This window comes from Macaca thibetana, chromosome 2, assembly GCF_024542745.1.
Source record: "Macaca thibetana thibetana isolate TM-01 chromosome 2, ASM2454274v1, whole genome shotgun sequence".
Taxonomy (NCBI): domain Eukaryota; kingdom Metazoa; phylum Chordata; class Mammalia; order Primates; family Cercopithecidae; genus Macaca; species Macaca thibetana.
The window spans coordinates 2,341,193-2,364,569 of record NC_065579.1 but is presented as its reverse complement, the minus strand read 5'-3'; the positions used below and the strand labels follow the sequence as shown (position 1 = coordinate 2,364,569).

The 23,377-nt window shown below is 35.8% G+C and overlaps 1 protein-coding gene across 29 annotated transcripts in view; it reads left to right on the top strand.

Moving 5' to 3' along the window:
- Positions 1-23,377, top strand: part of DLG1 (discs large MAGUK scaffold protein 1) — a 282,292-nt gene that overhangs the window by 117,226 nt on the left and 141,689 nt on the right. The window contains exon 1 of one of the 29 annotated variants that reach the window (XM_050779132.1): positions 1,003-3,829. The exons of 23 other annotated variants lie outside the window; for them this stretch is intronic. In XM_050779132.1, the coding sequence (XP_050635089.1) occupies positions 3,596-3,829 (234 nt within the window). In that variant the 5' untranslated portion in view covers positions 1,003-3,595. Of the gene's footprint in view, positions 1-1,002; positions 3,830-23,377 lie in introns of those variants that run through there. 5 more of the 29 variants (XM_050779135.1, XM_050779136.1, XM_050779138.1 and 2 more) reach the window with 5 other exon arrangements.

Sequence of the window (23,377 nt, the reverse complement as noted above, 5' to 3'; positions counted from 1 at the left end):
GACACAAGCAAATACAGGCCTTTTGAACCAAATGCTAGAGGAATAGAAGTTTTCCTATTTCTAGTATATAATGAGCAGTTTTTGAAATCAACTTTATTTTTACATCTCTGGAACATATTAAAATATTATTGAATTTTTTCTGTTTTACATGGACCTGGTATACTAAGGTGAGCATATAGTTTGCATACATTGACCACTAGATGGTGCTCATACAGAAGGGATTTTGTGTGTGCGACATTCAGGGTTTTTCTAGATAAATAACAAATCTATGTTCTTGTCAATCTTCTCAGTCTTGTGTTATCTCAATACAGTTCTATGTTTTGAAATTTAATAGCCCACATTAGAAAAGAGTAATAAAAATGCCTGTTATATTGCATTTACATTACATTAGCTTTGTAGTTATTTTGTATTTTTTCTTTTCTTTTTCTTTTCTTTCTTTTTTTTTTTTTTTTTTTTTTTGTACTTTAGAGTTTCAGTATTGCTTATCCCCTTGTCCTTTACCTTTTTACATTTTTTCACTAAGATTATTTAGTAAACTGGGCATGGTGGTAACCCCAGCTACGTGGGTAGCTGAGGCAGGAGAATGGCTTGAGCCAAGGAGTTCAAGACCAGCCTGGGCAACATAGTGAGACTCCGTCTCAAAAACAAACATAAAAGATTATTTAGTACTTGCCTTTGTTTCTGTAACTAAAGACTGCTGGGTTTGTGACTTTAGAAACACACACAAATAACTGAGAGCCTATCCAGTATACATTTTTAACTGTTTTTACTTTCATTTAATATTAAAAAGTAAATATTCCTCATAGTCATAAATTTTTCATAATCCTGTTTTGAAATACATAGTAATCCACTGAACTAATCATATTTAGTTTACTAAATTAAGCTTTCTCCTATTGTTTAGGCTAGAATTCTACTATAGATTATATTATCCCTCTGAAAAAGAAAAAACATTACAGAAAAAAGAATATTAATTCTTTGTATGTCATATTAAAATGTTAATAGTGGTTCCTTTTGGTAGTTTAGATTGCATACCATCTTTTAATCCATTGTTTTAAATAGGTTTTCCTGGTTTTTCTTTAATGAACTTAAATTTGGTTTTAATGGAGTTTTATCTTTCATCTCTGCTGTGTAATGAGAGAGGATATTCTAAAGCAAAGAGTTGGTTGCCTTCCATCTCCCAGTCTAATCTTATGTGAAACCCCTCTTGTGATTTAGGTGTAGATTTTATGTGTGCATATACTGACTGCTGGCCAATGAATGAGGTGTTCCTAGATTTTTGTAGGTCATGTAACAGGACGTTTTCATAAAGAAGCCTTTCTCAAAACTTGAAGTTGTTTTCTTGATGTGAATGGATTTGGATAGGAAATTCACATTGAGAAGTATTTCTTCCCTGTACATTGGGGAAATATGGGGGGCAGTGATCTGTCAACTTTAGATTGTACCCCTAAGTTCTTTGGCTCTGTAGGCTAAATACATGTACACTAAGAGCCTACTATTGTCTGTCTGTTAGTACTGTTTACAGTTTGAGGTAGGAGATTTGCATTCAACAGTTGTATTCCTGATCTTCATCCATACTAATTCAGAATAACAGAACTCATGTCAGTTCTTGGGTTTTCTCCTCCCCTTTTCTTAAGGTTTTCATCAGACATGGATCAAGGCACATATTTTAGGGCCAGACAAATTACCGTAGCATTTGTATAAACCACACTAATCAGGTATTTAGTAGGTACCTGGTCCATAATAAAACTTGAATTTTTTTCCAGGAGGTTTCATTTTTTCCTTCACAAGAGTATTATTAGTTACCTATCTGCCCATAGTGTTTTCTTATATTCTCCTACTCCGAATTGGATAGGATCACTCTGTCTGGGGCCGCAAGTTGTCAGCTACTGCCTGCACAGTCCTTGGGAAGAAGCAGCATACTTCCTGGTATAATCTGTCACAAAATATCTTACCCTCAAGAGTCCCACGTGGCTCTCAACCCTTACTGAGCACATGTTCGTGTCTCAGCAGAGGTGTCACAGAGACAGGGCTAGCGTATTTTCTTGCTGAGTCAGGATTTGCAGTGGCCCTCAAGGTTGTAGCGTATTTTCTTGCTGAGTCAGGATTTGCAGTGGACCTCAAGGTTGTCGTTTGACAAAAGGCTGCATCTAGTTGGTGCTGGTAAGCACGTAGACAAGCAAGATTTTGTCAGTCCACATCTGAAAAAATTCTGTGGCTGAGGTTGGGACTTACGACATGCTCTTATTAACTTAAAAATTGAATTATTCAACCAATAGTAAATTATTAAGTAGCGTTTTTGTTCACATATTGTTTTAAAATGACCATTGTTGTAATATTTACTAATATAGCACAGTGTTAAGAGGGCTTGCTTGGGAGTTTGTGATTCTCAAACTTGAAGGTACTTAGGAGTCACTTGGGAAGCGTTTTAAACATAAAAATTCCCAGGTTCCCCCTGCCCCTAACATTTTGATGGGGAGAGGATACACCAATCTGCATATGTAACTAGCGCCCCAGGCAATTCTCTGGCGAACTATTATGTTAACGTAGATGTTAGATGTTCCTTTAGCAATCAAGTAATAGTATTTGGTGAACCAGAGTAGTATTTATGTAGAGTTGGATACAACATATTTCACTGATTATAAAACAAAAAATTTACCAGCGTTCTTTTTCATTTTTAGAAATTTATGACCTTGTAATCTGAATGTTTATAAAATACTAGAGAGATGATTCTGATAATTTCTTGAAAGTTCTTTTTTATCATAAAAGTTGCAGAAGCAAAATATTTGTTTTAGTAATTAATCTACCTTGAGACTCAGTTATTAATCATTAAAAGCCAATACATTACATAAAATGATAAAGGAAAATCCATTTGTAATGAAGCGCTATCATTAGATATTCAGAGTTTAACGTAGGCAGCACCTTTGAATAACTTAGAGCCAGTGCCAGATGATGTGTAAGATCCTGCCTGGTGTAGAAATTTGGATATGAATGACAAAGATTCTTTTAGTGAAATCATTTAAACAGTCAGAACTATTTGCAGAGAGAATCCTCTTGTGTGTTTTAATTCTGTTCATATTTATAATTTATATAAGCAGTGAAGGTGCCATTGGGTTTTACTACAGACTGTGGTTGAAACTTGGTAATCCAGGGTTTTTCCACCCAGTGCTTTAAATCAGGCAGCCAGCCCCACAGGGTCTTGGTAGTCCAGTGTTTATAGCATCCTTCTTTACCTGCTAATCGACCTCACTTCCTGGATTTCAGTCCATCTAGTTATCAGCTAACAAAAGAACAGCTTTTGGTTCCTGCAGACGCTGGTGAAAAAATAATCATGAGAAAGAAATCCACCTTATGTCGTCTTTTTTGTCTGCAAAAATAAACTCAGCCATCATACAGCTAACAGGTACAGAGGGAAGATACGAGCTCTTTCATAGGAAGAAATCGCTGAGAAAATGAGCATCATTTCTCAAGGTTTTTATTTTCACTGATCTACAAGTGATGCTGCTGTAATTCTAGCTGCAGTTTTTACCGATCATTCACCACTCAGCAGCTGGTAGAGAAGTAAGCCTGCTTGGCAACCACCTGCAGGGCTGCAGAGATGAATTACATTTTCGGAAACAACACACTTCTATACTCTCGCGGCAGTCGAGGAGGCAATACTAGCTCTAGCCATGGCTCAGCAGGCCCAAAGCAGAAACACTGGGCAAAAAAGGGCTCGTCAGATGAACTGCAGGCTGAGCCAGAACCTTCACGCTGGCAGCAGATAGTTGCATTTTTCACTCGAAGACACAGCTTTATTGACTGCATCTCGGTAGCCACCAGCTCCACCCAGGTAACATACCACTTGTTGAAATTATTTTCAATCTATTTCTGTTTACATTTGCTTTGTAAAAATGTCTTAATATAGAGTTTTTGTTTAAAAAATAGTCTTATGGCTTGAAACCTTGGATGTGTAGAAATGTATGTTTTCTGTCCATCCATGCAGGTCTTTAGCACAAAAGGGGGAACAAGAAATATTTTTCCTTATGTTCTTATGTAATACCAAACAAAATAGCCTCATATTCAATTGAATGACTTTTCTAAAAATATAAACCCATTGATACATAAATTAAAATACGAATTAATAATGCTCATCTCCTTTTTAGACTGTGCTAAATGCTATAGAGTATGATGTCTGACCAAAGAAAATGCTGGGTTGTTTAGTTTTTGTATGTTATTAGATAACCTTAGGGAGACTATTATAGTAAAGAAACAGAAGATACTTTGAAATATTTTCATTTTTCAATGTTTTGAAAATAGATTCAATTAATAATTGGCTAGTATTATATATACTTACATCTTAGCTATATTATGGCTTATTCAAGGAATTTAATGAATCCTTTTTTGTAAATATTATTTATCTAGCTTAATTTGAAATTAGTGAACTTGTGCAATTACACAGTCATGGAATATTTTTTCACATATTAAAATCACAATTTAAAGAGTTGAGCAAATACTAAAAGTCTCAAAATTTTTAAAAAATCACGTAACACCACTTTTTGAGGAAATGAGCTATTGTCTATAGGAGGAAAAATAAAGAAAAATTAATAATTGTTTGAATGAAATACCTATTGTTTGGTACAGGGGTGGTTTGGGGAAATATTCATATTTCTAAATATTTTTAAGCAGTCAGTTCTACTTTAGTAAAAATAAAAGGATGATAAATTGTCTAATTTAAAAATAAGTTGAGAATGCATTTGTCCTCTGACATCAGTGATATTTAAATTAAGAAAATATATACATACACATTCCTTAGGACCTTTTAAAATAAATTCCCTTAAAGCTATCTTTTAAAGAAAATAATAGAAGCAGCACAATAAATATAAACTATAACTGTCAACAGTTCTATATTTCTTTGTATATTTTTTATAAATTTCTTTACTGTTTTTGGTTACTAGAATAATTGTCTTTTAAAAGTGTGGATTTAAAATAACATCAGCTTTCTTAAGTAAGAAATTCTGCTTATTTTTCTTAAATATTTGGGAGAAATAGAATTACCTAGGAAGGGGGAGTCATTACGTAGGCATTGAGGTTAAGTTACAATCAAAACTTATTGAATGGGCAACCATTGATTTAACTCTTAAATTGAATACTGCCCCATGAATTTTACTAACCTTATTTTGACTACAATTATATATATCACAAAAGGATGCAAAGACTGAAGGTTGACAGTGTTACTCATTGTAGATAATACTACGTGGTATTTTCCATTGTCAACAAAAAAGATATCTTTAAAACTTTTTATATATATATGGTTTATGTAAATACACACCCTTCTATATATGTATACACAGATAACACTAGCATTGATATATTTGTCACTCAGTTTATTAAAAGCATGCAAATGAAAAGACAGGAAAAGTAGTTCATGAATAAGCTGTTGAAACCACAGAATTACATTATAGTTACTTGGGAGTTGGAGCAAAACGTTGCTATCATTGCGCTAAAATAGTCATGACCTCTATTTGCTGATCAATTCTACAAAGCCATTTTAAATGTTATCCCCTTACCCACTTTGGTTCAGAGTATTCCTGCATGCTAATATGTGAGTTATTAATAGTTTTTATTTCTTTCAGATCTCTTTCCTGATTCTCATCCTGTCTTTTTCATTGCCTTTCTATTTTATTTCTAGAAATACAGGTATTAGGGTAGAGGTTTTAGCTTCTGTTTTTCGTGCACTGGAGTACCCACATTTTGTTTTTCATTTTATACATTTTTATAACTGATACATTGGATAGTTTATATATCTAATTTTTTTATAACTTACTGGAGTTCATTTTACAAGTTAAAATATAGGACTGAAAAATAAGTTTAGGTGTAATTGGATCTTAGCTGATGCTAGAATATTTTTTTAAATTTCACTTACTGACTCCTGGCTGGCGCTTTCTTTTGCAGCACCAAGGGATTTATTGTTAGAAACAACGTAGATTGAAATTTCATACTTTGAGCATATAATATATACCTTTGAATATAATAGGGTGATTTGTACTGTGATTGGTAAATAACAGAGGTCTCTTATTTCACTGGTGTCAAAAATACTCTTCAAGATTTGATAGAAAGATTACCTTTGAATCTAATTCCTTATGACTAAGCCACATGATACTTTTTGCAGATTGGAGAGTTGTTATAAGTCAAGTTCTATTAGTATGAAAATTATCTGGTTTAGTATCCCCCCAAATATAGTATAAAAATTACCTGGTTTAATATCCCCCTAAATATACCACTGTACATAAAAAGAACCTGTACTTTATAGATTCATTTAAATTGCTTGTCTGCTGGAGGTATTCATGTTCATAACTAAGATTGTGTGCCATGTTCTACTATGGTACCTGGGACTCAGTAGGAAGTCATTAATGTTTTTTGAATGATAAGGAAGTTGAGTGGTTATAAACTTTTGCAAGACACCTAGCTCCTCAGTTAGGGTTTGGCATGTAGTTGGTGTTAATAAATGCTTATAGAATTAATTTTTATTCCATTCACCTCAAATGTTATCTCCTGGCCTTCCAAAACATGACAACCTAATCTGATACCTCTTGAGTACCTGTATTGGTTGGATCTTCTCTCTTCCCTCACAAGTGTCTTTGGTTTTTCCCAGCAGCCCATCTCCTTTTCCACTGCCTTTTCCACAGCCTTTTCTTCCCCTCCATTCTTCATATTATCCTCCAGTCACACTTCCCGGATGCCCCTGATTTCCTCACCCCTCTCAGTCCCCACTCAGTAGTGATAACCAAATAGCTTACAGACTGCCTCTAAGTTTTATCATTTGATTGTATCTCATTTTACATTGTGAGTTTTTTGAGGGGTTATTTTGTTTTTTAATGTTAAATTAAAATGAGTTTCTTATGAATTACATTGGTGAAAACTTTTTCTGTTTGAGGCTTCATAGTGGTTTTGTCCTTAATTTCAAACCATTTAATATAGAAAAAGTTCTCTGTGCGTTGCCAAGCCCTCCTTGGTTCCTCACCCTCAGCATCCCTCCTATTCTTGTGTTTAGGGTCACTTAATAATCTGCCCCGTCCTACTTAGCATACGCAGTCCTGTTCCAATCTGGGACCAGTTTTTATATTCAGCAGGGTTTTAAAGAACGCCAGCGCAGTGCTTCTAGACTTTACTTGATTAACACCTAGGTGAAAAGTTTTATTTACTTAGTGATATCAACATTTATTAATGACAGTAGTAATCTTATGAACTTTAAATAGCTGTGAAGTGTTCGGTCATTTTGAATGTGTGTATAGCAACTCATCATACATTTTGGACTACTTGAAAATCTCAACATATAAGATCATTATACATATTCAGAAAGCTCCCCCACCCCTCAAAAAAAGCAATTAACATGCCAAATTAAGCTAAGAGCAGCAGAGCTCTATTCCTAGAAACATGGAATAGACATAACTTGTCAGAATTGAAATAGAATAGTAAAATTTTCTTAAAGAGTAAATATTAGCTGAGTTGAATAATCTGCCTAGAGGAAAAACCCTGTCCTAAGTTAAAAATACAGGAAAACATTGTTCAAGTACCTGTGTGGAAAAATATTTAGGCTAATTTGTATACTTAAAAAATATTGTTTGTCCTAAACAGGTGCCTTCTAAGTTAAAGAAGATTTAATTTTTAGAGCTATGCATTGGATATATTGTCCAGGAGATAATAACAACAGTATCAGTGTCATTGAGTTACTTCTACCAAATCATTTAATGTATATATTAATAAAGTACTTAGAACAGCATCTGGCACATAGTAAGTGCTACATTAGAATTAGGTGCACCTGTTATTTTTGTATCATTTAACTCTAATAGTATATGAACAAATTCAGACATAGATTATTAGGAATTATAGCACCTCGGATAGTGCAGTACATTCAAACATTCACTAACTATTGTTGACTGATGAAGTTAACTTGTAAGTACAAGCCGTCCACTTTTTTTAAGAACCAGAGGTCTCAACACCTTTAGTTACAGGGTTTAAGGGAGGTGCCCCAAAGAGCCTTTCAAATTCTTGATGAGACTACCAGGTTTTTGACCTTTCCTCCCCTCCTAGCACTCCCTTCTACAAATTGGTAAAAACCAGTCACATGTAGATGACTAAATTTAAGTGATTATCCACTTCTTACCAAGCTCCCCTAAACATCCCCGAAACATATCATTAGGACTATTTTTAGATCCTACATCCCTTTTAGCCTCAGTCACTACAAAAAGTCCAAACCATCCAGATTGCAGCTCTGCCTTCTCTATACCAACTCACAGACTGCACATGAAACTTCTAATACCTAATTCCTGCTCTTATTCTCAAATAAATAATCTTGCTCTGTGTTCCAGCCTGTTAAAATAAATGAACTGTCTGTGTGCTTGAAACTCACCCATTCACTTCGGTACTAGATCTTAGTCCCTTTGGTTGTTTAAGAACTTCCAAAATCCCCTTCTCTCTTTACGGCATCATCTATCTTGCCTCTATACTGCCCCTAGACTTGCCTCTGTAAGTCCCATCAGGATATACCCCTGCTATAATATCTTTCATTAAAACAGCCAGCCAAAAAACCCTCTTTGTATGAGTGTAGATTATCAAATCCAATGGCCAGTTCTCAGTGTTCGTTTTACTTGACCCTACAACACTGTTAACACAATTGATTACTCCCTCTTCTAAATTCTTTTTTTCTCCTTTGACTTGTGGATAGTACTGCTCTTTTAATATTCTACCGGCCTCATTTTCTTTTATAGTATCCTCCTTTTTCCTGCTGCTAACTGTTCAAATGTCTCAGGGCTCTGTCTTTGAACTCTCTTTTTATACTCACATTTCAGGTGATCTTATCTAGTCCTATGCCCTTAAATACCATCAATATTTCTATCTTTATTCCGGAGTTAATCCCTATACATTAGACTTTTATGTCTAACTTTCTACTCGGTATTTCCACTTCGGTTAAGCATCTGAAAAGTAACATATTAAAAAGGGAATTTCTAGTTTTATTGGTCTCAATCTTCTTTATTCAGTATGCCATTCACTAAGATGCTGAAGACAAAAACCCTTAACATTATCTTGTATTCCTTTTTTCTTTGCTCCATATCCAGTCTAATACCAAATCCTGTTGGCTTAATATTCAAGATATATTTATGATCTGGCCACTTTTCAACAATTCTGCAACTACTGAGTCAATAATTTGTTGCCTGAACTGCAGCAGTAGACGTCTAATTTCTCTCTTGTTAATATTCTTTGCTTCCCCTAAGGTAGCACCCCTTCACTCCAGACATTACTCTGTCTTCTTACCTGATTCTTCATTATCATAAATTTTTTATCTGTCTTTTTACTTGGCTGACTGTTAGCTCCCTGTGGGTGGGGTTTTTCTGTTTTGTTTATTGTTGTGTCCTCAGTTTCTGTGACAGTGGCTGGCACGTTGTAGATAACCAGAAAATACTTGATGAATGAGTGAAGAGACAGGGACATACGAACTTGTGCTAAGGAGGGCGGAAGCAGATGGTTTGTCTTTTCCCTTAAACTTTCTGTGCAGCATGCATCACACTTTCTTTAGCATTGTAATAGTTCTCTAGCTGATGATTCTTACTTGCCCTCTGAGAAGAAATACACACAAGGAAATGAGGTAGGGAGAGAAGAGAGGAGAAACCATTCAATTTCCTCAAAACTGGGATAACTGTATAACTCAGACCAAACTAGGATACCTTAATGAAGAGAGGGAACCATTAATAATTAAAGTGAGACAACAGGCGTAAATACAGACTTCCCAAGTAAATAGAGGAATATGGGATCACTCTGTTGCAACCATTTATTTTCTGACTATTCCCACCAGGCAACAGATCTGAAATGCACACCAAGACATCTCCATCTTGGACCATCCTAGATTAATTGACCTAACCATTTTATCGATACATATTACATTCATTTTGTCTCATGTGTAATGGTAATAAAATATTTTGTGATAAAATTTTTTTTTCTTCATCTCCAAGGAATGGAATTGTTCATATTCATTAGTGTAGTGCCTTTGTACTAAAAGGTAGACTACATATACGGTAGGGTAGGTAGACAGTCTTCTTAAACTGTTTTGAAACTGCTAACTCTGATTGATAGGTTATTTTCCAGGGAAATTGGTGGAAATCGTCTCCTTTGGTATTGACTAACCAAACATTCACAGTTAGGATAGAAATGCTGTTGTACTGATTATGAGATGCTGACTCTTGGCAGACACATTTGTTTCTTAATTTTCTACTCACAAGGCTGCTAACTTTGTGAAATTAATACGATAACTCAGACTTGGAAATCAGTTGTTCCCCCTTTCACACAAAAAATGTTGTAGGATCTGTTTTATGTTTCTATTTTTCTGGAAACTTTTACAGTGCACCTGCATGTACTGACTCAAAAATTGGTTCTTAAACTGTTCAAACACATTTTTATCATTTGTACAATAAATAAAAATAAATAAATAAATATAAAAAATAAAAATAAAATTTTTATCATTTGTACGATAGGACACTCTAGAAAAGCATAGAGATGAAGATTAAACAAAAAGTCGTTGATTACAATGGTTATATAAGCTTTTTTGAATGACAAAATTGACCATACGATCCAGCAATTGTACTCCTTGGTAGTTACCCAAATGAATTGAAAACTTACATCCACACAGAAACCTGTACAGAGATGTTTATAACAGCTACATTCATAATTGCCAAAACCTAGAAGCAACCAAAATGTTCCTCAGTATGTGAGTGGATCAAGTATGGTACATTCAGACAATGAATATGATTCAGCACTAAAAGAAATGAGCTATCAAGCCATGAAAAGACATGGAGGAACCTTAAATGAATATTACCAGGTGAAAAAAGCCAACCTGAAAAGGATACACACACTTTGTTTCCAACTAGATGACATTCTGGAAAAGGCAAAACTATGGAAACAATAAAAAGATCGTGGTTGCTAGGGATTAGGGGAGAGGGATAAATTATAGAGCACAGAGGATTTTTAGGACAGTAAAGCTATTCTGTATGATACTATAATGGTGGAAACATCATTAAACACGTGTCAAAACCCGTAGAATATCCAGCCCCCACAGTCAACGCTGATGTAAATTATGGACTTTGTGATGTGTCAGTGTGGGCTTATTGATTGTGACAAATATACCATTCCAATGCAGGGATGTTGATAATGGGTAGTTTGTGTGTGTGAGCAGGGAGCTAAAACTGCTCTAAAAATATATAAAGTCTATTAAAAACTATAAAATTGGTATGTTAACGTAGATTAGATTGGCTTAGCTTGAAGACATTTGAAATTTATGATATAGTCTTTATAGTTAGGAAGTGTGTTGTATTCATCTTTGTAGCTTCCGTATAGTGTCTTGATTGTTTAGATGGCCTTTCTGTCAAGGATAGATAGGCAAAAAGAAAGAAGTTTCACAGGCTATAATTTATATATTCTTAATATATTCAGACACGTTTTAAAGTTAACCTTTAAACTAATGTGTTAATAACAGTGCTGAAAAGTGACTGAACATGCTCATGGGATCAGGGCGAGTCAGCCTGAGCAATATTTTTCTCCTTTATTTTCAAGCAGTGTTTGTTTGCATGAGAATTGTACTTCATACCTCTTACCACAGCTCTAATTCAGTAGTCATTTGGATGATGATTTTGTTTAATGTCAGCCACTAAACCATAAGTTTCACAAGAGCTGGTGCTACAAGGTGTGTGGTTTTTTTCCCTTGGTGTCCCCAGAGCCTAGCATGGCGAATACACTTGATAAATATTTGTTGAATGAATAAACAGATGTTATACAGGTGTTAATTTTTATTTAATCTGCTGTTGGCTAAGTGGAGGTTTGGAACTTCTAAATAATATTGGATCACTGTAAATTTCCCAAGCCATTTTTATGTAACACTGTGGCTTCAAAACTAGCAAGTCTATGTTACTGGATTTTGTAAAGTTGTGAATTTCAGAAGTAATTCATATCCTTCTGTGAAAAAATTGTGAAGCATTTATACTGTTACATATCTGAAGAACTTAAATTTTTATCATGAAAATTTTACTTAGTATCAATTTCTTTAAAGACATTTTCTTAAATTATTCCTTGTACTTCCCGGCACTATTATTTAGATAACGTTTTCAGCCCTCCATTTTTATAGCAAAGTTTAGAATTTTGATAAAGGTAAAAATAGTTGTTCAGACTGTGTAGAGAACAGTAGCCTACAATTACCACCTTTTAACGAAAATTTTAAACCAACTGATGTGGTAATTTTACAGGCATATGCAAATACAAACCAAGTGGCAGTGACCCCTGGGAGCAGTGGAATTCTTGTAGAAGCCTAAACACAGCGTAAGCCCCTTCAGGCATTTATTTAAAGATTTCTCCCTCCGCACTTGATAACAGGAGCACTTCCTGTTCATTCTTTTTCCTTTAAGCCCCAATTTGGTTGCATTTCTGAACAGTATTTTCAGTATCTGTGAAATCAAACCTCTGACTTATGGACTCAAAAGTGAAGAAGTTACAGCTGTGACAGAATGGAACCAAAATGATTGCTTTACAATTTTTGTTGTTTTGTTCTGAGAAGAAGAATTGGAGATTATAACCTTTTTAAATTAAAACAGATCCCACCCTCATTTATCCATATATAAATCTGACTAATCTTGGTAGGATGATCTGATGTGTCAAAGGGTTATACATTTGGAAAGAAATCAGTTGAGAAGTATTTTGTAAGATAGAGGGAAAACAAACAAGACGTGTATCCATCTTAAGAATTAATTGTTTTAGCCAAACTAAGTACCACAGCAGGATTTTGAAGGGAGAACGAAGAAAAGAGGGAACAAAAATCATATCATTTTAATCACTTTTTTTCCAAACTGGAAGGCTATATTCAGTATAGAGGCAAAATCAAAATTTGTTCAGTTGTAAGAGCACAGCTTTATTATATAGACTTTTTAATTGAAACTATTTTAAAGAACTGTAGGTGAAACTTGAAATTTCCATATGTATATCTTGTTTGCTTGTTTTTTAAATTGTCGCTTTCATGGTTTTGGAGGAGAGGGAGTTGGCTTATTTTTATTATAGAATAATTGCTAGTTTTTAAGCCATAGTGTTAAAGAATTACAACAGAATTAAGCCAATTACAGTTTAAAGGTTAACATAGGTGTCTTAAAGCCATTTTCTGTTTTCTTCATTGACTTAGCCTTTTCTTTCCCCTTTTTAAAAAACAGCTAAAGCAGGAATCAGCAAGCTACAATCTGCAGGCCAAATGTAGCCTGCCACCTGTTTTTGTAAATAAAGTTTGTTTTGTTTTGTTTTGTTTTTGAGACAGAGTCTCACTGTGTCGCCAAGGCTGGAGTGCAGTGGCATGATCTCAGCCCATTGCAACCTCCACCTCCTGGGTTCAAGTGATTCTTATGCCCCAGCCTCCCAAGTAGCTGGGATTACAGATGTGCACCACCATACCTGACTAATTGGGTTTCGCCATGTTGGCCAGGCTGGTTTTAAACTACTGCCCTCATGTGATCCACCTGTCTCGGCCTCCAAAGTGCTGGCTGGGATTATTACAGGCATGAACCACCACGCCCTGCCTTGCAAATAAAGTTTTCTTGGAACACAGCCATGCCTGTTTGTGCATTGTGTATGGCTACTTTTGAACTGCAGTAGCGGTGTTGGATAGTTGCAACAATTACTGCATGGTCCATAAAGCTGCTTTTTTTGTTGTTGTGTACGAAAATGTTTGCTAACCCCTGATCTAAGGATTGATGGAGTATTTCTTTCTTTTTACAGGTAATGTATATTGTCTTTGCAGTAAAATATAGTGGTAACAGTAAAGACAAAACTCTTTTTGAACTATTTTAAAGAGATAAGTAAAGTGTACTAGGTAAGTGTACTGTCTTTAGAGGATGGTGACCTGGATTTACATTTATATTCTGCCATATCGCCTGTGCCACCTTGGGCAAATTACCTCAATACTGAGTCTTGTTTCCTCATCTGTAGAAAATTTAATGAGAATTAAATGAGACAATATGTGCAAAGCACTTATTATAGTACATTACATCAGTAAGGTCATCATCATCTTTATCACTACCCTTTTATCCACCACCACCACCACCATTTTCATTTCAACAAAACATTCTGACCTTTAAATGAGGAATCTAGAGATACGGAGAAGAAACCATGTTTTAGCTAGAGGGTTGGTAACTTTAATAGGGTGAAGCCAGGAAAACAGAAACCACAGCAACTATTTTAACAGGAAAAATACAATACATGGGATTGGTTAGATAAATATTGGAGAACTGAAAAGGCAAAATGGGAATGCCATGGTAAAATCGAGAGTACCTTACAGAAGTGGCTACCTGTAGGGAACAAAGGACACCAGCTGAGATTAGTGGAACCTCAGAGGAAGGGCACCATGGATTTTAAATATGTGCCCTCAGTGAGCAGTTGTACTTCCTAATGCAGTTTGAGTAGAAAAGAGATGAAAATATTTTGAGCAAATATGCTTGACTAAGACATGTTTATTTTCAAATGGGACGTTATTAGGCAATTAGTTACTGCTAGAGAACAACATGAAACTGGTAATTTTTTACATTTTGAAACTTCTGTTCTAAGGTTATCAAACTGCAAAACATCTTGAACACCTTCTGATTGGTGGTGGCTGCCCAGAAACACAGAAAGAACCTTTTAGCAATGTCTGCTATGTATATTGCATGAAAGTGGGTAGGGGAAGGAAGACTGTACCTCTCCAATCTATTGCCCAAGTCATTTTAGAGTGCTGATTAAATTGATCTGTTTTGACAGTCACATGGTTTTATTCATTCAACAGATATATATTAAACACTTCCTATGTGTACTTTTCTAGACACTGAGCATATAGGAGTGAACAGAACAGAAATCTGCTCTTATATTAAAGTAGAAGGAGACATAATAAATATAATTATCCAAAACACAGTCACATGTCACTTAATGGGAATACAGTGTCTATTTATTTTTGTATATGATAAATATACAGAAGATGAAAAGTATACTATAATAAATATGCAAACCAGTAAAATAGTTGTTAATTATCATTCTGAAGTTTTATGTACCATACGTAGTTACATGTATTACACTTCTGTACGACTGGCAGTGAAGTATATTTGTTTACACCAGCATCACCGCATGTGTGATACATAATACTGCAACATTACAATGGCTATGACATCACTAGGCAGTAGAAATTTTTCACCTCCATTATAATTTTGTACATAGGGACCATCATTGACCAAAATCTTGATATGTGACGTGTGAGTGTATTCTGGAGGAAAAATAAAGGAAAGAAACAATAGAAAATGTGTGTATTTGTGTGGCGGAAATAAAAGAAAACTCGAGAGAGTGGTAACGGACGTGAATCATTAGGGACTTGTAGAGGATGAATAATACAAGGCAAATCTGATTACTGGGAAGCATTAAGGGCCCTTTTAGATTATTAGTCATGAAGTCTGTGGTTGTGCTTATTTCTCTAGCCACATTCTGATAAAAATCAGGTAAACATTGCAAATGGTAATTTCATCCCCATTTGTCAATTATGTAACCATATCTTTTAAGTTTTAGGTCTCTGTTTACTTTAAATTTTTAGTGTTTGGCTCATCCTTTACTAGGACAGGATTGTCATCTAAATGCTGATAGAATACTGTCTTTTCAGTATTCAGAAGGGATCAGAAACCTTAACTGAATATTATGAATCTCGCAAGTAGAGATAGATTCATGGACTAGATGATCTGTCTGTACTACCCAATCTATTGCCCAAGTCATTTTAGAGTGCTGATTAAATTAATCTCTGTCTGTACTAACATACTTGTACTCATATTTCTGTAACAGAATTAATTCCTAGAGGTGTTTTCCTATTTACCCGTTTTGTTTTAAATGTAATGATTTACATTTTAATACCCTTAGTTATTTGTTTAAAAATGCATTTAGTTTTATAAGTGTTTGCTTCTGAGATATTTATGACATCGAAGTCATATGAAGCTGGTTCAAATGACATATTGTTGGGTTTTGACTGTACCGGCTTATGTGGAACATACCTGTTTGCAGTGACAGGGCAAAAGGGCATTTGAATTAAAAAAAAAAAAAAAAAAAAAAAGATTTAAACCATAAAAATCACCTTTTTCTGAAGGTACTGGACCCCCGTTGAGTATAGTGATTCCTAAGCAGAGTTTTTATAAATCTACTGTGCTGTATTTTATCCTTCTATAAACATTCAAAAGGCTTGCAGTTTTTTTTTTTAGTTTCTCTCTTACTTTTAAATAACTTCTTTGACATTTAATCAGAGAAACATGCCACATTACAGCATAATACATCTTTAAACAAAGAACCAAAGAACTTAGATTAAGAATATTAATTATGCCATACAAAACCAAAATAAGATCCTTACTAACCCACAGTGACACGACAGTTGGTACTTTTCCTTGCCATCTAAGGTATTGGTACCAAAAGATTTGCTAGTTCATATATCTCATTTTCTCTAAAAATATGGAAGTGCGTATACAAAAATTAACTCAAGATAGAGTAAAGACTTAAATGTAAAACCCAAAACTATAAGACAACCTAAGAAGACAACCCAGGCAGTACCATTCTGGATAGAGGAACAGGCAAAGATTTCATCATGAAGACACTAAAAGCAATTGCAACAAAAGCAAAAATTGACAAATGGGATTTAATTAAAGAGCTTCTGCACAGCAAAGGAAGCTGTCAACAGAGTGAACAGATAAGCTACAGAATGGAAGAAAATTTTTGCAAACTATGCATCTGAAAAAGGTCTAATATCCAGCGTCTATAAGGAACTTAAAGAAATTTACAAGCGAAAAACAATCCCATTAAAAGTGAGTAAAGGACATAAACACACTTTTCAAAAGCGGGGCCAACAATCATGAAAAAAAGCTTAGTGTCACTGATCATTAGAGAAATGCAAATCAAAACCACAACGAGATATACCATCTCACACCATTCAGAATGGCTACTACTAAAAAATCAAAACAACAGATGCTGGCAAGTTTGTGGAGAAAAAGGAACACTTATACCCTGTTGGTGGGAGTGTAAATTAGTTCAAACATTATGGAAGACAACGTGGTGGTTCCTCAAAGACCTAAAAACAGAAATACCATTCAACCCAGCAATCCTGTCACTGGGTGTATACTCAAAGGAATAGAAATTGTTCTATTATAAAGACATGAAGACACAGGTTAATTGCAGCACTATTCACAGTAGCAAAGACATGCAGTCAACCTAGATGCCCATCAGTGGTAGACTGGATAAAGAAAATGGGGCACATATACACCGTGGAATACTATGCAACAATAAAAATGAATGAGATCATGTCCTTTGCAGAAACATGGATGGAGCTGGAGGGCATTATCGTTAGCACACTAATGCAGGAAGAAAAAATGAAATACCGCATGTTCTCACTTACAAGTGGGAGCTCAGTGATGAGAACACGTGGACGCATAGAGGGGAACAATACACATTGGGCCCTGTCTGAGGGTGGAGAGTAGGAGGAGGGAGAAGATCAGGAAAAATAACTAAATGGGTACTATTCTTAATATGTGGGTGATGAAATAATCTGTACAACAAATCCCAGTGGCAAAAGTTTACCTATGTAACAAACTTGCACATGTACCCCTGAACTTAAAATAAAAGTTAAATTAAAAAAATACAGTAGTGAATCTTTGTGTATATTCTTAGATCAGTTTACTCTATTCATATAACATGTTAATGTGAAATATAAGCATTATTAGTTATCAGATAGTATGTTCATTTATTGTCTTTGGAGTTGCATCTTATGCTATGAAAGTCATTTTAATAATTATTTAGTGAGAAAATGGTTTTAAATATAATTAGATAGCCTTGCAACTCTTTTATGCCTGAGTCGAACTGTTGTATAAAAGATGATTTTTAGTGGCTATTGTGTTAACAGGCCTTCCTCACTCCAGACTTCCCATCAGTCACCAAGATATACCAACTCTGTATTCAAAATGTATCTTGATTTGACTACTCATATGTCCATTACCACCATTCAGTTCAAGCCACCAATAACCTTTCAGCTGGATTATTACAGTGGACTCCTAATTGTCCCTTCTGTCTCTTCCTGTATTAATCAGGATTCATATGCGCGTAATAAAAACCACTTGAGCTGCTTTAAGCAGTAAGGGCTTTAATAAAAGTAGTAGGCTCATTCAGTGTACATTTATTTTTCAATGAGTCGAAGTGAGGGAGGGTGGTACATGGTCATAAATGTGGACATGCAGAGCAGATGCATATGGCTGTATGTAATGAGTGTTCTGATCACTTTATGAAAATCTGTGTTTTAAATGCTGGTTTTATAATTTTAAGATCTTAAATGTAAAATATAAAGCTGTAGAGAAAATTAAGAATCTCTAAAAACAAATCACTTTAAACATTTTTTCAGATAGCCATCCATTCGATACTGCTTTTTAAAACGTACTTTAAAATAAGTACAATGTATCCAATTTTACAGAAATTTACAGTTTTCTGCAGTGTTCCTTGTGACAGTGTTAATATCATAGCCTTTGTTGCCATGGAAACAAGTCTCTGAAGGCAGCCGCAGAGGCTAATGATTCCATGGTGTTGCTATGGATAGAAACAACTGAGACCGTTGATAGTCACGTGGCCAAGATTTTTTTTTAAAACAACAACAGAAAAACTCTAGATCCGATTTTATTGAGTGATACAGATGGAGCAGAACAAGGATGATGGCATAACAGTCTCTGTCTAATGAAATAGTTATATAAGATTTTTCAAGTTTAAAATACTATACTGAATTATTTTCAGTAATAACTAAAATATAATGGTTACTGTATATTGCTGCCTCGTTATTTGTATTAAAATCTTAAGTTTGACGTTTTCTAATTTAGAATCTTATACAGCTCCCCAGAGTTTTATCATGCTCTGAAAGCTGCGCCCAAAGCATCCTATTACCAGATCTAATATTGCAGCAGGATGAACCGCAGAGAACACCTCTCAGACACCAAGTTGTAGAAGGAAGGGCTTTATTCAGCTGGGAGCGTCGGCAAGCTACTGCCTTAAAATCCGAGCTCCCGAGTGCACAATTTTTGTCCCTTTTAAGGGCTCACAACACTAAAGATTTCACGTGAAAGGGTCGTGATTGATTGAGCAATCTAGGGGGTACGTGACAGGGTTTCATGCACTGATAGAAACAGAACAGGGCAGGGAGTTTCACAGTGTTCTTCTCTACAATGTCTGGAATCTGTGAATAACATTGGTTTCTAAGTTATGAGTTGATTCTTAACTACTAGGTTTATGCCAGGCAGGCCCAAGGCCCAGTTTTGGGCCTGGCGCTGGGCTGCCTGTCTTTGGTTTCACTTCCTTGTTTATTCTTAAAACAGGTACTGAGTACAAAACAATGTGAGAGGGTCCCTCTCTTTCCTCATTTCCCCCCTTTGAGACTCATTATTAGTGGGAGTTCTCTTATTTCTGCTACTTGTGTCTTTTTGTGCAATCGATTGATAGTGATTTACATAGTACACTTGGGCTGAAGCATTTTGGTGAGCTAAAGTAGCCATGAAGTTTTTTATCGTTTGAAGAAGTACACATAGCAAACAAGGGAGCAGTAAGCAGGTTCTTATTACTATTATAACTTTTATTACCAGAGTTTTAAATCTTCCTAGTGCTAGAAACTAATTTTTAAACAAGGCTTCAAGGTCGAATTCGTGCTACACTTGTATGGGCACGTGTGTCAGGTTTGTCGTATTTTTAACTGTGTCTTGACTTGCCTTTGATTATCTGTATGTAGACAGTAATTAGTAAAGTTAAATGTCTTGTAGACCTCTCTTTCAGCTGATAGCAAGTAGTTGAGAGCCAGTCTATTTTGATAGATAGCATTTCTTATCTGAGTTTCTTGCCGGGCCAGAATAATCAAGGCTTGACCGGTTTTATTAGTGATGATTTCTAAAACAGCTTGTAACTGTATGATTTGGTTGAGCATGTAAATGGGGGTCCAGTATCCCCATGAGCCATCTTGTGTCTAAGTGGCGGGCCTATAGTATTATATAATTTTTTAGGAGGTCATTCATCATCTTTTCGGTTACCTATGGCTATGCTTCGTTTTCCACGGGAAACATTGACAGGGAAGCCCAGGAGTTCACCTTTTTTTATGGGCGGTAGGAAGAAAGATGGTTTAATAGTGCCAACAACACAACTACCTGTCCACTGGTCAGGCAGCTTAGTGTAGGCTCTATGTCTACATATTTAGTATAACCCGGTGGGGGCAGTCCAGTCCCAGTGGAATTGTGGGTGGACCCAGACAGTCTGCGACCTTGGAAATTTACTGAATGGATCTCTGTCTGTGTAATTGGAACTCCACCATCTAACTGTTTTTGTTGTTGTTTTTTTTTGTTTTGTTGTGTTTTGTTTTGTTTGCGGTACCATTATATAGTTTTTGCCCCGGACAACTAAGTCATCTTACAGAATGAGTGAATTTTTTCCTTTTTCTAGCTATGCGATATTGTCCAATAATTGAGACTTTTAGAACTTAGAGATGATCAGGGTGATTTTTTTTTTTTTTTTTTCTGGATCAGGAACTAGGTCTGTAGGCACTAATTCTCAGCCTTCTTATGGCCATTGATCTCTTATTACAGTTTTTTTTACAAACATAACATGAAGTGACATTTAGAGACTGGGCTACATGCTCGGCTAATTGCAAAAACAAATTTCTGGGTTTTCCTGGAGTTTCTGATACTGGCACATTTAGTTCATTATAGAAAGTCTGAAATACTGGTTGCAGAGAGAGTTTACGAACCTCCTCTTTTACTAAGATAGTTACTGTAGGACCTAGTCTTTTCTTATTGATGCCCAGAGATACGTGTTCTCCTTTTTTTCTGCCTTGGGTTCAAGGGATTTGTAATTATTAATTTCAAGGGGTTGCAGCTTCCACTCGTACAGGAGGTGCTGCCTTCTCCTTTTTGGAGCTAAATAGGATTTTTTCCCATCCATTTTTTAAGTAGTCTAGATGACACAAGACCAGTAATTACACACATTTGCACATGAGCTTAATTCATGGCAGATACACTTATTTCCTGCCATGTGACCTTTTTTATCTTTTTTAATTTAAAGAACTGCATCTTATTTTATGCCGATTGCTATTGATAGTGGCACAAGCATTAAATTTTAGGGTTATATGCTTGGAGACCCCTCTTTCTTCTGTCTTAGCTATTACTTTACTTGTGTCGCCTAGAAAAGGACCAGTCGTTAATTTTACTTTAAAAACTGTGATCATGGAAGGCTTAAAATGGGTCATAACACGCATCAGATTGGTTATTTCCTGGGCTACATACCTTGGATAGAATAGCATTATACAAACAGGTTTTTTTTTTAAGAGTCCTGGTACACTTATAATAACCATAAAATACTAGGACTGTAGCAATCTTTTGTCCTACCTCAGTGACTTCATGTATATACTGGGAACAGCCCTCAGTCTGAGGAAGGTCAGTCGAAGTCCTTACTGTACAAGTCCAAATTGTAAGGAAAATGAGTCCCGCGACGAGTTTCCTCATGGTTCGGCCGTGAGTGTGTCAGCTTCCAGGTGTGACTGAGGCAGGGCCTGTTGTCTTCTTCAGAGTCACTTTGCAGGGGTTGGCGAAGCTGCTGCCGTCCATGTACAGCTCCCAGTCTACTGATGTTTAAGGATGGTCTCGGAGGTTGTGCCCACTAGAATAAACTGAGTCCAGTGCTTTTACACAGTTAGTTTAACTGGGCTCTCTGACACCAGGAGCAAGGTGGCGCGGGGTTTAGGGTGTTGCAAACTTCAGTGGTTATGCGAGGATTTTCACAGAGTAAGCTTTGGTGTCTAGTTAGTCTAGCATTCGTTAGCTAATGGTGTCCTTTGGTATTTATTAAAATCACCACAGCAAGGGAGGACTTTAGGTTTAGATTTTGCCTAAGAGTTAGCGTATCTGCTTCTTGTGCTCACAGGGCCGTTGCTGCCAGGGCCCTTGGACATGGGGGCCAGCCTTTGGAAACCCCATCTAGTTGTTTTGAGAGATAGGCCACCGGCCTTGGCCAGGGCCCTACAGTCTGGGTTAAAACTCCAACTGCCATTTTTTCTCTTTCTGGCACATAGAGTGTAAAGAGTTTTGTCAGGTCATGTTGCCTCAGGGCTGGGGCTGCCTTGAGATTTTCTTTTTAACTCATGAAAAGCTCGTTGCTGTTGGTTGTAATAGATGTAGTTTAATCTACATTTTTATTGACTGTCATCTACCAAAGTATTGACTTAAATCCTGTAACTCTTTGATTTTAAGCTTTAAATTGATTTGGTATTCCTTGCGGGGCTCCAGTTGCATCTAAATAGATGTGAGAGTTGAAAGACCTGTAAGGGGCTTCTCTCACTTTACAATGTCTTATTTTTTTTTTTTCTCCCTCTGGTTGATGAAGTGCCAGGGTGAAAGGGATAGCCAAATGGACTAAAGCACAAGTGTCACTCTAGTTATTTGGCAGAGTGCCCAGTAAAGGTCCACCACAATACCACCACACATCTGCTCGGGGATGAACAAGGGCTGACTGATTGATAAGCTCTTGAAAATTCTTAAGCTCACTGCATTCCTTCAGGTCTCCAAGGAATACTAAGTCTCCTCCTTGCCGTGAGAGACACGAAGTGAACTTAGTGTTAGGAGACGGAAGCTGGATGGCCCTCGGGGGCTGACCCGCTGGGACTTTGGGATGTAGCAGAGAGAGCCTGGCATGACTTATTACTCCAGGCTGTAGAATCCTGGAAAAGAGCTACCATGCAGCCCACGCCTGGTCAACTGGAGGACCACCTTATCAGGGCCTCTGACCTGCCATATGCACAAGCATAACAATTGCTTTTGTTTAACGTGCAGATGGAATATTTGATCCATTTTAACCAGGCATTTGCATCTTGGTATGCTGTCTTAATTGCCAAAGTTTAAGTCTTTAACTTCTATGATCCTCTAGTAAAATGAATATTTCCTTTAGCACCTGTCTTTATTAGTTTTTACACCAAAGAAAGCTAAACACCATTTTATATTTAATAATGCTGCTTGTATGATTTTTATAAGCTAAGTTTTACCTTTATATTAGTGTGTTATTAATGTTAAACTTAATTTTAATAAAACCTTGTAGATATATCTGTCCAATTTTTCATGTTTGACCATAAGGTAAGATTTTATAGACTCTTTTTAACCTTTTATAATTTTTGTTAAAGAGCAGGTTGATGCTTTAAGAAAAACCTGTTGCATTTTTACTTTAATGTCCAGTTCACAGAAAAACTGAATGATACCTGTTTAACTTTAGCTAATATGTTTACACACAGAATTTTCTTTACAATTAACATTTTAAAACTTGCTTAAACTTT